This window comes from Carassius carassius, chromosome 34 (genome assembly GCF_963082965.1).
Source record: "Carassius carassius chromosome 34, fCarCar2.1, whole genome shotgun sequence".
In the NCBI taxonomy this organism is placed as follows: domain Eukaryota; kingdom Metazoa; phylum Chordata; class Actinopteri; order Cypriniformes; family Cyprinidae; genus Carassius; species Carassius carassius.
Window position 1 is genome coordinate 24,608,115 of NC_081788.1, and position 12,707 is coordinate 24,620,821.

The window sequence follows — 12,707 nt, forward strand, 5'->3', positions numbered from 1 at the left end:
AGTCTACTTTACCCATCCCATTCCCTGTCGCTGTTAAAACAATTTCCTCTCTGACATACCAGAATAAGTATTGATTGAGGGTTTGCATTACCGGAGGTTTGGGCCCTTCACTGCTGGACATTTTTATCATAGCTGTGTCTGCCAGGTGATCACTTTAACGTATAGAACAACTAGTTTGAAATGTGCCAAGATGTGTCTCTATGGACATTTCTAAAGGTGGATCAGCAGGGCTCACTTTTTTAGGCTAACCTTTGAAGTTTTTTATATTAAAATATGCACTCATATAGATGTAATATGTTATTATTATTATTAACTCATGTAATATGGTGCACAGAAAGCATTATCGATCCTTCTAACTATTTGGGCAATAATCGTGATGTTTTTAGAGATGTGTTCTGTCCACAGTCTAGAAAAAAAGTACCGTCCGAAGACATTTAACTTGACAGAAGCATCTAGCATTTGTGAAAAGTAATCTTTAATTTTGTGGTTACTTGTTGAACATTGTTACCTAATTAATATTCATGAGCCAAGCTGATAAAGTTTAGAATATATTTATAATATACACTATCATTGAAAATTGGAAACTTTTTTGCATAGGTCTATTCCATGCATTAGTTGACCAACAAATTCCAGAACCAGAAGCATTGAAATGGGCGAAAGTAAACGTCTTCTTGATATGCAATAACATATGCATGTATGCATGCGATATTTATCAAAAGAGTTAAGGTTATGTAAAAGGACCACCCTAGATGATTTAGTTCGTTCTGCACTCCAGTGATTTCGGTTTAGAAGAGCACAATGCTGTAGGCCTGGTCTACAGGTTAGCACATATGAGCTGGACACAAAGATGTCTGATAAGTGTCAGCTTTTTTTCTCAATTTTATTTATTTGAATGTGATTAAACAATATGAGATTCCTAAAATATGAAGATTTGCTCCTTTATTGTGTTCTGATACCCTTCTCCCTCTCTTCTCCCATAATTTCCTGTAATTCCTCTACTCTTTCAGACAGAAAAGGCTGAAAAATGAGCGATTAAATAATAAAACAAGCAAAAGCTATCCATCAGTAACACAAACACTGTGCTGTGCATCATTACCTTGCTGGTATGTCGATATTGGAGATGGCGTAAAAGTACTTGAGCAGGTTGTCTCTTTGTACGTATGTTCCTCCAAGCGCCGGTCTCAGCAGCCGAAGCCGTAGGTTTGTGAAGGTGAAAAAGTCTCGGAGGCCTTTCATACTCTCCATGCGTGTGTATAAGTTGTCCATGTTTTGTAATTTTGTCCCAGCAAATATGGCAAAGCGTTCCCGGACCTCAAACCGCACATTCTTCTCATTCTTGGAACCAACCCAGCGAGAGTATTGCTCTGTACATATGACTCTAGTCACGTTCGTGGCCGACAGATCCTGCACCCTCTTTGGCAACATCCCGAAGCCATCCATGCAGTCATCGGCATAGTACTGATAAGGCTGCCAGGTTCGTCCATAATTCAGGGACTTGTCCAGCACCATTATTGTGGGCCGTCCATACTCAAAGGTTATCTGGATGTCATCTGTTAACTCCAGGCTTTTGTTCCAGGATAAGGATATGTTGGCCTGAAGAGGCTCAGGAAAACGACTCCATGTTACAGTCTGCCAGTACGTGATAAGTCCAGTTCGCTCCGGGTCTTGCATCAGCTCTGGAGGATGGGCAAGTTCTTTGGTGGAGGCATCGCATTCGTCACTACACAGGTATGGGTTTTCCTACAGGCAAAAGGGAAATAAAATGTCAAATAAAGAGTTGTACAAAATTAAGGAAGGATAAATAGTTTTTTTGAAAAGCTGAATAAATAACCATTCCATTGATGTATGGTTTATTATTGTTATAGTTATACAACTATTAGAAAATCTGGAATCTGAGGGTACAAAAAAATCTAAATACTGAGAAAAATGCCTTTGCAAATGCATATAACTAAACAAAAAAAAAAGTTTTTAACGTACAAAAGTTTAAGGTCAGTAAGATATATATATATTTTTTTCAAATAAATTATTTTTATTGCTTTAAATTCATCAAAAGTAACAATGAAGATGTTTATAGTGTTACAACGTTCAAACCATTTCTATTTCAAACAAATGCTGTTCTTTTGAACTTTCTATTTAAGCCCCTAACGCTAATATTGATAATAGGAAAAGAGGAATTAAAAAATTAAAAGGATTTCAAAAGGATCATGTGACATCAGCTTTGCTGTACCGGGAATAAATTCGATTTTAAAAGATAATAGAAAATAGTTATTTTAAATTTGTAATAATATTTTTTATCAAATAAATGCAGCCTTGGTGAGCATAACATTTCAAAAACATTAGCATATTTAAACATAATAAATATAAAAATAAACATTTTAATATGTTGATTCTTAATGCTATATATATATATATATATATATATATATATATATATATATATATATATATCATCAATTTTATAAAAGGTTTTTAGGAATAGCTATATTCATACACATTTTTTGATCAAATAAATGCAAGAGACTTCTTTCAAAAAAGCATTAAAAAAACTCTTATTGACCAAACATAGCATTAATTAAGCATCTATCTATCTATCTATCTATCTATCTATCTATCTATCTATCTATCTATCTATCTAGATAACCCCTTTCCAAAGTTCCCATCGCTACTGTAATTTCAGGGTTTGAACCTTTGCCCTAGTGACACACCAGGTGTATGGATTAGCCTACAGATTGCCATCTGGTCACCCTTGAACCCTTAATTCCCTTGTAAGTAAGCAACAGCCATCCCACACAGCAAATGTTTGAGGAGTTAAAAGTCCCAGCACACGCTCCAGCCTCTAAAACTCACAGATTGGTGTCCAGGAATAGTTATTGTTTAATAGCCGGCACACTTGAATGTTTCTCGGGCCAAGTGTCTTTATGGACCATTAGCTTCCATTAAGAAATAATTCGAGCTACCTGTCCCAACCATCTGGAGTACCTTAGCACTTTGATCCATAAACAGGAAGCACCTTAGCAGGGGCGTAGATTACGTGTCCCCCCCTCTTTTATCATCACGGAAATTCGTCCCCCGCACTTTTTCGGTCAAGTGTGTTCGCATAGAGGTTTTCAAGAGCTGGTGTGAATAAATATAGATTTAAACTCAAAGAGACAGGACAGTCTGCGCATGACCTGATATTTTATTCGGACCCAGAAGACAAGATGAACATCACGGAGCGCTAAACTCTCCTGCAGTGTGTGTTTCATTCATCCTTGAAGCCAGAGGGCGCTCTCGCGCAGAAATTCATACCAGGAAACTCCTAATATGGACAAAAGCGTCCAGCTATGCTATGTGAAAACAGTTGTTTTCACAGAAAAACAGACACTTTTGGAAACACGAACACATTATTATTACAAGAAACTATTCTGCCTTATTATGTGATAAAAAAAAGTGTTTGTAGTATATAAACAGATCATTATTATTTGCTATTGTCCAGCAGTTATAGATTTCTAAGCCAATTATAAGCCTGAAGTTAGAGAAAAATTTAAGTTGCCTATACACTACCAATCAAATGTTTTTGAACAGTAAGCTTGTTAATGTTTTTTAAAGAAGTCTCTTCTGTTCACCAAGCCTGCATTTATTTGATCCAAAGTACAGCAAAACAATAACTTATTTCTATTTGAATATATTTCAAAATGTAATTTATTGAGATTTCAAAGCTGAATTTTTAGCATCATTACTCCATTCACACGATCCTTCAGAAATAATTCTGATATTCAGATTTTCTGCTCAAAAAAAAAAAAACCTCTAAGCTTTTGAATGATATAGTGTATAATGTTGCAAAAGCTTTTTATTTCAAATAAATGCTGATCTTTGGATCCTTCTATTCATCAAAGTATACTGGAAAAATGTACTCATATCTTTTAAATAATGATAATCAGCAAATCAGCATATTAGAATGATTTCTGAAGGATGAGACACTGAAGACTGGAGTAATGATGCTGAAAATACAGCTTGGATCACAGGAATAAATTACATTTTAAAATATATTCAAATAGAAAACAGTTATTTTAAATAGTAAAAATATTTCACAATATTACTGCTTTTGCTGTATTCTGGATCAAATAAATGCAGGCTTGGTGAGCTGAAGAGACTTCTTTAAAAACATAAACTGTTGACTGGTAGGCTATAGGTTACAGAAATTTTATATTGTAATGTTTTATATTATATTGTAATGGTTTATATATATATATATATATATATATAAAATGTAATTTCTGTCCCCCTCACTTCTGAAAAGATGGCTACGCCCCTGAACCTTAGCCTAACTCAGCCCTCTGACTCAATCCTGCCGTCTTTCTCCATATCGAACAAATCCAGTCCAACTGCTGCAGCAGGTGGTTCTTACACTAAACCTCCAGCTATCCTCACAGGAATGCCCTCACGTCTAAAGACCAGTGCGTCTCTGAGAGAAATGTTCGAACCTGTCAGTAAACATCGGCCTCCTCCAATAGAAATGTGTGGTTGTGTTGTCACTGGCGAATTCACAGCAGAACTTGAGACAATGAATAATCATTACTGTGATCGGACCAGAACAATTTATTAAGAAGAAAACACATTGTGAATACATATGAATGGATGCACTACTTAATCTAGATCAATGTAACTTTTGTGGAGCGATTTCTATTTTTGTTTTAAAATTGTATTTATAAATATCATATTTTTAAATCGTTTGCTATGACATATTTAAACATTACATTACTATTTAATATTAATATTTATTTTGAATATTATTTTAGTATTAATAATAATTAATAATATATATATGTAAATGGATGGCTGTGAATTTGACTAATATTTAATTATAAATGATTCAGATAAATAATAATTATTTATTTCAATAAAATAAATATCAAAACTGTTTGTGATGGCTGATTTGCATTCCATATAAAATATTTTAGTAAACAGATTGTTGTGAATTTTATCAATTTAATTATGAATTAATCAGTTACATAATATTTATTTTAATAACTTCTATTATCAAAGCTGTATACCATAAATATATCAACATTTTTGATTAGTTATATTCATTGTTAAATAAACATTATACATTAAAGGAAATTTCCTTTTTTGCACCCTAGATTCCAGATTTCAAAAAATTTACACTTAAGTAAAGTGTGTGTGTGTGTGTGTGTGTAAATTAATTGCTACTAATATTTAAATATTAAATAAAATAATGATTATTTAAATAACGTCTGATATCAAGGGTGTTTAATAAATATTTAATATATATAATATTTAACTAAAATATTTAAATAACTTCTGATATCAAGGGTGTTTGTGATGGCTGAATTTTGATGTTTAAATATTACCATTTATATATTTGTAAATTGGCTGCTATAAACTTTACTAACATTTAGTTTTTAATTAATAAATTAAATAATATTTAATTTAATTATTAAAAAATATATATTTCATAAAATATTTTAAATATTTGGCTCAAATACTAAAAGTTAAAATATATATAAACCAAAAACAAAGACTGTAATGTGCTGTGTTTTTTTGAGGACAGGCTATAAAGCACAAGCACCAGCATCCTGGAACAGCAGTGAAGTTTTTCCAGGAACCTGTGATTCCTTTTGACTTTAGCTGAATGTGAGCGTATCATTAGCATCACACACCTTTCAATGGGATTTCCCGACCTGTCTGTATGAGTCTGTTTGTATTGCATGTTCAATATATGGTTCAACATCACCAAGGAGTATCCACATTGCACTGAGGATCTGTTTATAGGGGCTGACCGAGAAAGAAAGATGGTTGTGTGTTCTTAAAATAAACAAGATGAATCAGGAGATTTTGTTAACAAAAATGGGACTCAGATAGAAACTGTTACAATGTTTCATAAGAGCAGTCACTCTGGTGGAAATGTTCTGACCCCAGTTAACAAGCTGTGAAGAGCAGGTACTATACTCGTGGAGACCAGACTGACCGCTGGTCTTGTACCTGGAGAGGTGGTGTGAGTTTATTACAATGAAGGCAGCTCCCTCTGGACATCCAGTCAAATAACAGCTGGCGCTGAACAGCTTCAGAGGGATACAGTCGCCTAATTATACCAGCCAGAAAGTGACGTGCACAAGAGTTTCAACTGTCCCAGAGAGTGCCAGAATAGGGCTTTAATATGCAAATATATTATCAAACCATTTTTAGCTTATTTAGTAAACTTGGTAATGTTTCTGATGTTTACTGGATTTGGAGTGCTTTTTAAATTCATTTCAGATGTGTTTTCAGACTGTTTTTATTCATGGTTTGATCACTGAATGAGAGTTTGAAGCTTATTTCTGCCACGGAATTGAAAAAAAAAGGCAATTGTGAATAGTTTTTTTCTCACCATTTCAAAGTAGCATCTTACAAATCTAGCTTTTTTTTCAAATAATAACTTGCAATTCTGAGGACAATGGTCAGTATTTCAAGATGTAAACTTGTAATTTCAAATACACCTTGCAATTAAGAAATATAAACTTGCAATTCTGAGTTCTTCCAAATTATGAGATAAAAACTCTTAAAATTAAATAAAAACTCAATTGTGAGTATATATGTCTAAAATTTTTAGAATAAGTTGTGTCTGCTCAATTGAGCACCTTCCTGCACAAAAATGATCTGTATGAAGAATTTCAGTCAGGTTTTAGGCCCCACCATAGCACAGAAACTGCACTTGTTAAAATAAAAAAATGACCTGCTTCTTGCGTCAGATCAAGGCTGCATCTCATTTCTAGTTTTACTTGATCTTAGTGCTGCGTTCGACACCATAGATCATGACATACTCATAGATCGATTACAAAACTATACAGGTATTCAAGGGCGGCTCTAAGATGGTTTAGATCCTACCTGTCCGATCGCTACCATTTTGATTACTTAAATGGGGAGATCTCTACTTAAATGAGATCATCTCATTTATCATCAGTAAAATATGGAGTGCCACAAGGATCCGAACCAACTAATATTGCTACAAGTGTGACTGCATCTTATAATAATTATTAATATTAATAATGTTCATCATCTGGTTAACTTCGTCTTGTATTAATTTTTCTACAAATCCTGTCATACGTGCACAAACGACAGCCAGTGACAGTCAGCACTTATAAGCTATTACTAAATATTGTAGAAACATAATTTTCTGTAAAGTTGCTTTGTAACCATTTGTATTGTACAAAGCGCTATAGAAATAAACTTGAATTGAATAATTCACAATTCTGAGGAAAAATTCTGAATTGCGAGATGTTAACTTGCAGTTACAATTTAATAACTATTGTGAGAAATAAACTTGCAATTTTGAGGGGGGAAAAAAATCTGAGATGTAAACTCACAATTGCAATTTTAAAACTTGCAGTTGTGAGATATAAACTTGCAATTCTGAAAAAAATAAAAAATAAGCCTGAATTGTGAGATGTAAACAAAATGACCAGATTTATGAAATTAAAACCAAGGACTTGTCCAGTTTAGTATTCAATATATCATTAAAATAATATAAATATCTTATCCCCCCCAAAAAGTCCTATGTCAGTTTGGCTACGTTTGTAGTATTTGCCCCTATGGATTTACCATCAAAACTACACACACAGAATGGCATGTCTATCATCTGTTTTCTGCGGGACGCATTGCAAGTGAAAGTGAGCTGCTTGCAGAAGGCAATTTATTCACAGACAAGCTGCTTTGAGAAATGCATTACAGTCTATGAGTGTGACTCGAGTGTGTGCAAAGATTCATATTATACAATGATCAATAACGGTTTGCTTATGCAAGTCAGAATGCTTTCATAACATACTGTACAGTACTTACATTTACATGAACCGCTTTCAGAAAAACTGCATTCACATCAACCAAACAAACCAGACTTTGGTCTGCACCAAAAGCTAGAGGAAAGTCTCTTTTCATTGTGATTAATGCTCTGTATAAGGGAGAAGGATTATGTTGGTGTTTGAAATGTGTTTTTTTTTTTTGATACAGTCAAAAAGGACAGGGTTTTATTGCAAAATAAAATACAAGAATGAGCATGCTGTTTCTGAAACAACTAAAGAAAGCAATTTGAGGAATGCAAATGACTACATGAAGACATGTTGATTTGAAGAATCCCCAAGACCTGAGGCGGCATGAAAACAGACAGATGGGGGATTATTGCATGTGGACACATGGGGACAAACTCGACCCCCTTTGGGAGTACAGGATGGGGAAGGATGTGCTTTGGATTCATGGACAATTCATGAGAAATGGCAAAAACTAAGCAGCTACAGGATTTTTCTGTGGCAAACAGACAGCTCATTGTTTAAGTGTAGAAGTGATGTTTTCCAGACACGGTTACAGAAAAAATCTGGACCAAGTGTTTCTGTTTTCCCATGGTGCATTGCGAGAGTGTGCAGTTACTCAACCTGCTATATTTAGTCCTGGCTCTTAATGTGTTGCTAAACAGGTTAATGGGATTATTCCTCATATGGCTGTGTGACTAAAGACAGTGATTTCATTCAAATAGCATGTGTGAGGATGATACACAATGGAGGCTTTGAATCTCGGTCTATGTTCAGATGCGTACTGTATGCAGCAATGGGTCATCTTTCTGCTTGGCTAAGCTGAGATCCTTTCTCCCTCCCCATCCTTTATACTCTCTCTCTCCCTAATTAGCCTGCGCTTCATACAACGAGAGCTTCCAGTGGTAGCTAACATCATGCAAGAGAAGGAAAGAAAAAAACACAAGGCACTGAGTAAAAATGCAACGGCATCTCCTGTGGGCGCTGAGTGACTGAAATTTCCTCTAAATCTTTAATGAGCGCGAAAGCTTCTCCAAAAGAAAGAGAAGTTGCCAAATCTAGAGGGCTTACGTGGATCAATTAACTCGCTTTCAATGTGAAGAAAAAAAGAACTCTGATTGTAAACACAGTTCAACAGGCTTAAAAGAGTGCCAGACTCACTATATCAAATATGCCTTGTGTGCCTTGATAAATTTAAAATAAACCTGTTGTGCTTGTACCTAAATGTACCCTACAACAAATCAGAGACTGCAGAATTCTGCAGAAAAAAACTAAATGAGTTCAACTTAAAACTCATTCACAACTGCAGCATGTTTGATATATTTTGCCAAAAAAATTTTATAGGCTAGCCCACATATTTTATTATATATATATATATATATATATATATATATATATAATATTCATTGTATTATGGAATGCATAGACATATTTGTAGATTTTTTTCTCGTCTACCTGAGGTCTTGTATGTTTTTATTTCATGCTATTATCTAATATTATATGCTATCATTTTTCTAAGTAGCCTGCATTACTTTGAATGCATTATACTGTAGTAGCTATAAATTATTCACCTACACCTTCTGAGAGTCAGGCGAGACATTTCCTGTCAAGGACGTCGAACGCTACATTCATTTCTGGAGTTGTAACCATAAACAAGCGAGGATCACTTCTTTTTAACACTGCTGCTTTAAAACGCACTGTGACTGCAGGCACATGGAGTTATTCTCACATGGAGCAAGTTTGATGTTGTGAATGCCAGAAGGTCTCCTCTGTTTACAGTGCCTGGCCCCTCTGCCCTCCCTCCCTCTTACTCAACATCTGAATGCAGAGCAGGCTGATCAGTGGATGAACAGTCAGCTTTTATTGATCTGAGAAGAAAGTGCTGACAGGAAAGGACATGACTACACCCTTCTCCTAAAACTCATCTCTAGTTTCTTCTGCTCAGTAAGCCATCTCAGGTCGACATGGAAAAATATTCCTTAATCAGTATGCACGAAATACACGCCCTAGTGTCAGGTTATTGTACGAATAGCAGATGAGGACAGAAAGTTTCATGTGGTGCAATATATAAAAAGTAGGAAACTTACAGGAATTGTGGCCAAATGCGATTTTTAGTAAATAATTAAAGGGTTAGTTCACCCAAAAATAAAAAATTCTATCATTAATTACTCACCCTTGTGTTGTTTGAAACACGGAAGGCCTTTGTTCACCTTCGGAACACAAATTAAGATATTTTTGATGGAATCTGCGTCACGCCGGATCTGTTTACTGTTGTTGTGATTTGATCTGAACGGAAACAAGGTAATTGGTGTGACGCAGCTGACACAGAACAGCAAATATTCTCCAAAATGGCACCAGGGTGATGCAGAGGAGACAAATTGTTGCATAAATTTGTTTTTGTTTTTTCTTTTGTGCACAAAAAGTATTCTCGTAGCTTCGTGTAATTTTGGATGAACCACTAATGTCACATGGATTATTTTACAGATCTCCTTGCTACGTTTCTGGACTTGGGAACATTTCAGTTGCATTGCTTTCTATGCAGGGGCAAACAGCTCTCAGATTTCATCAAAAATATCTTAATTTGTGTTCCCAGGATGAACGAAGGTCTTACGGGTTTCAAACTACATGAGGGTGAATACTTAATGACAGAATTTTCATTTTTGGGTGAACTAACCCTTTAACAGTGAATAGCTGGATTTGTGAATTTGTGTGCTCTGAATGTTTATTTCAAAAGAGTTAATGTTGTTTTTCACTAAGGAATTGTGTCAGAGAATATTTAAATTCATAAATAAATGTATATATATATATATGTATATATATATATATATATATATATATATATTTGTAAATTTTCTGCTAATTTAAATGTAATTTTAATTTTCGTGAATTTTAAGTAAACATTTTGTGAAAAGTTCTCTTTTAATTTTAGCAATTTGGTATCTCATTTGTTATGGTTAAAGGGTGGTATTCTCAAAAATACACAAAGTTTTGCCTGAAATGCTGGTCAAAGGTGGCAGAAATGTGTTTTTTACAACTGTATGCTTTGATACTAGGGACTGAGGTGGGTCAGAGTAGGTATAAGAAAAGGGATAGTTCACCCAAGAATGAAAATTCTGCCACCCTCATGTCATTCCAAACCAATAAGACCTTTTTTGATCTACAAATTATGATATTTCTGATGAATTCAAAGAGCTTTCTGACCCTGCATAGACAGCAACGGTACTACCTCGTTCAAGGACATCTTTATAATAGTCCACGTGACATCAGTGGTTCAAACATAATGTTATTAAGCTACGAGAATACTTTTTGTGCACAAAGAAAGGGAAAACTTTGATGTGGCATTGCATCTTAACACTGAATTTTGAGCCTGCACAGAGCAGCCTTAACTTAGCTGTGTAAAGAGGCCTTTATTGTTTTCATCTCAAGGACTTGAAAGTCTGGTTGTGTGTAGTCATTCATTTAGTGTATGATACCCAGTTTTTCCTCTTTAACTATTTACAAAGCAAGTGATGCCTAGTGTTTTAAAATCTGTTCACATACCAGTCCTAAACTGCATAGAATTGCTTAACACCTAATCTGAAAGGTCATCGGACAGGTATATCTCAAGAGTAAAAGAGCCGGTCAACAGGGCGACCCATATTGGTCAAGCACTATTTGTGGTCTGTGACATTTTTACAGCCTTCCTACAGGTTCTGGCAAAAGAACGGCATCCTTTCTTTCACACTGAATTTGAAAAACATAATCTGTTTCTCCTACTTTTTACTCTTGACAACTAAATCCATCACTGGTGACTCACTATGACTTTGCAGTACATTTGTGTCTGAAAAATTATTTTGGTGACTGAATTCAGACTCTCTTCACAGTCCAGCTACCCACCCGTAGTCACTGTGTGAGCCACACGGTATATGCTGAGAGAATGATGTCATTGAGTGAGCAATATCTGGCATTCTGTCTTTGATCCACACAGTCTAAATGTGTGAATTAGCACCCCGTCAGAGGCAGCGCTCCGTCTCCGAGCTTCATGCGTAGTGTCAGTCCAGCTGGACAAATCCTCTATCCGATTATTGTGCAATCAAGCTTCTGGCTAAATTCCCAAAGCATCTCTGATGGAGATTAACTTTGGCTACTCTCATACCTCACCAACCTAACAGAGGGCCTAAAATTCACCCCTCCAAACACTGATTGTATTGAATGGATAATATTTTCATGCTTGTGATTGCCCTAATCTCTCATCCCAAGTATGTCGCAGAGTAAGCCAAATCTTTTGTCGATCGGTCATCAGATGTACCCTGGAAAGACACAGATTGTTTGCACCCTCACGCTCGGTGCTAAACACAGATAATCCTGCGGTTGCTGCTGTCTCATGCGCGGAGGGAAACTACACTGAATAACAGCTGTGTGGTCAAATTTACACATCATCTCTGGCTTTGTTGACTCTCTGAGCAAGCACATTGTTAATGGTCACGTTGCAGATTAGTGCATAATCTGTGTGTAGACATATCAGGGTTACCTGGAAACTTTTTAGCATTCTTGTGTTAGATCCTACTGTAATACTGGATTTCTTTGATCTCTTTTATCCTTTCTTTCCAAAAATAAACACAGCCTAGCTATTTATATGCCTGATTATTTGTCTTTTAAAAGGGACAGTATGCACAAAAATTAAAATGTTGTCATCATTTGCTCACCTTAATGTTGTTCTAAACCTGTATGATTTTCTTTCTTCTGTGGAACATAAAAGAAGATATTTTGTAGAATGTTTTTGTAGAATGTTGCTAGCCAAACAGATTCGGTTGTCATTGGATTCGGAAGTCAATGGGTAGCAAAACTATTTGGTTACCAACATTCCTCAAAATTGTGTACAAAAGAAGAATATCAAAGAAGTACATTTTTCACCATACAAGGGAAGTGAATGGGAACCAGAACTGTTTG

The 12,707-nt window shown here is 35.2% G+C and overlaps 1 protein-coding gene across 2 annotated transcripts in view; it reads right to left on the reverse strand.

Moving 5' to 3' along the window:
- The window catches only part of LOC132114825 (netrin-G2-like), a 67,341-nt gene that overhangs the window by 52,231 nt on the left and 2,403 nt on the right, over positions 1 to 12,707 (reverse strand). For both annotated transcript variants that reach the window (XM_059523176.1, XM_059523177.1), the window contains exon 3: positions 1,097 to 1,740. In XM_059523176.1, coding sequence (XP_059379159.1) covers positions 1,097 to 1,740 — 644 coding nt within the window. The remainder of the gene's footprint in view (positions 1 to 1,096; positions 1,741 to 12,707) is intronic.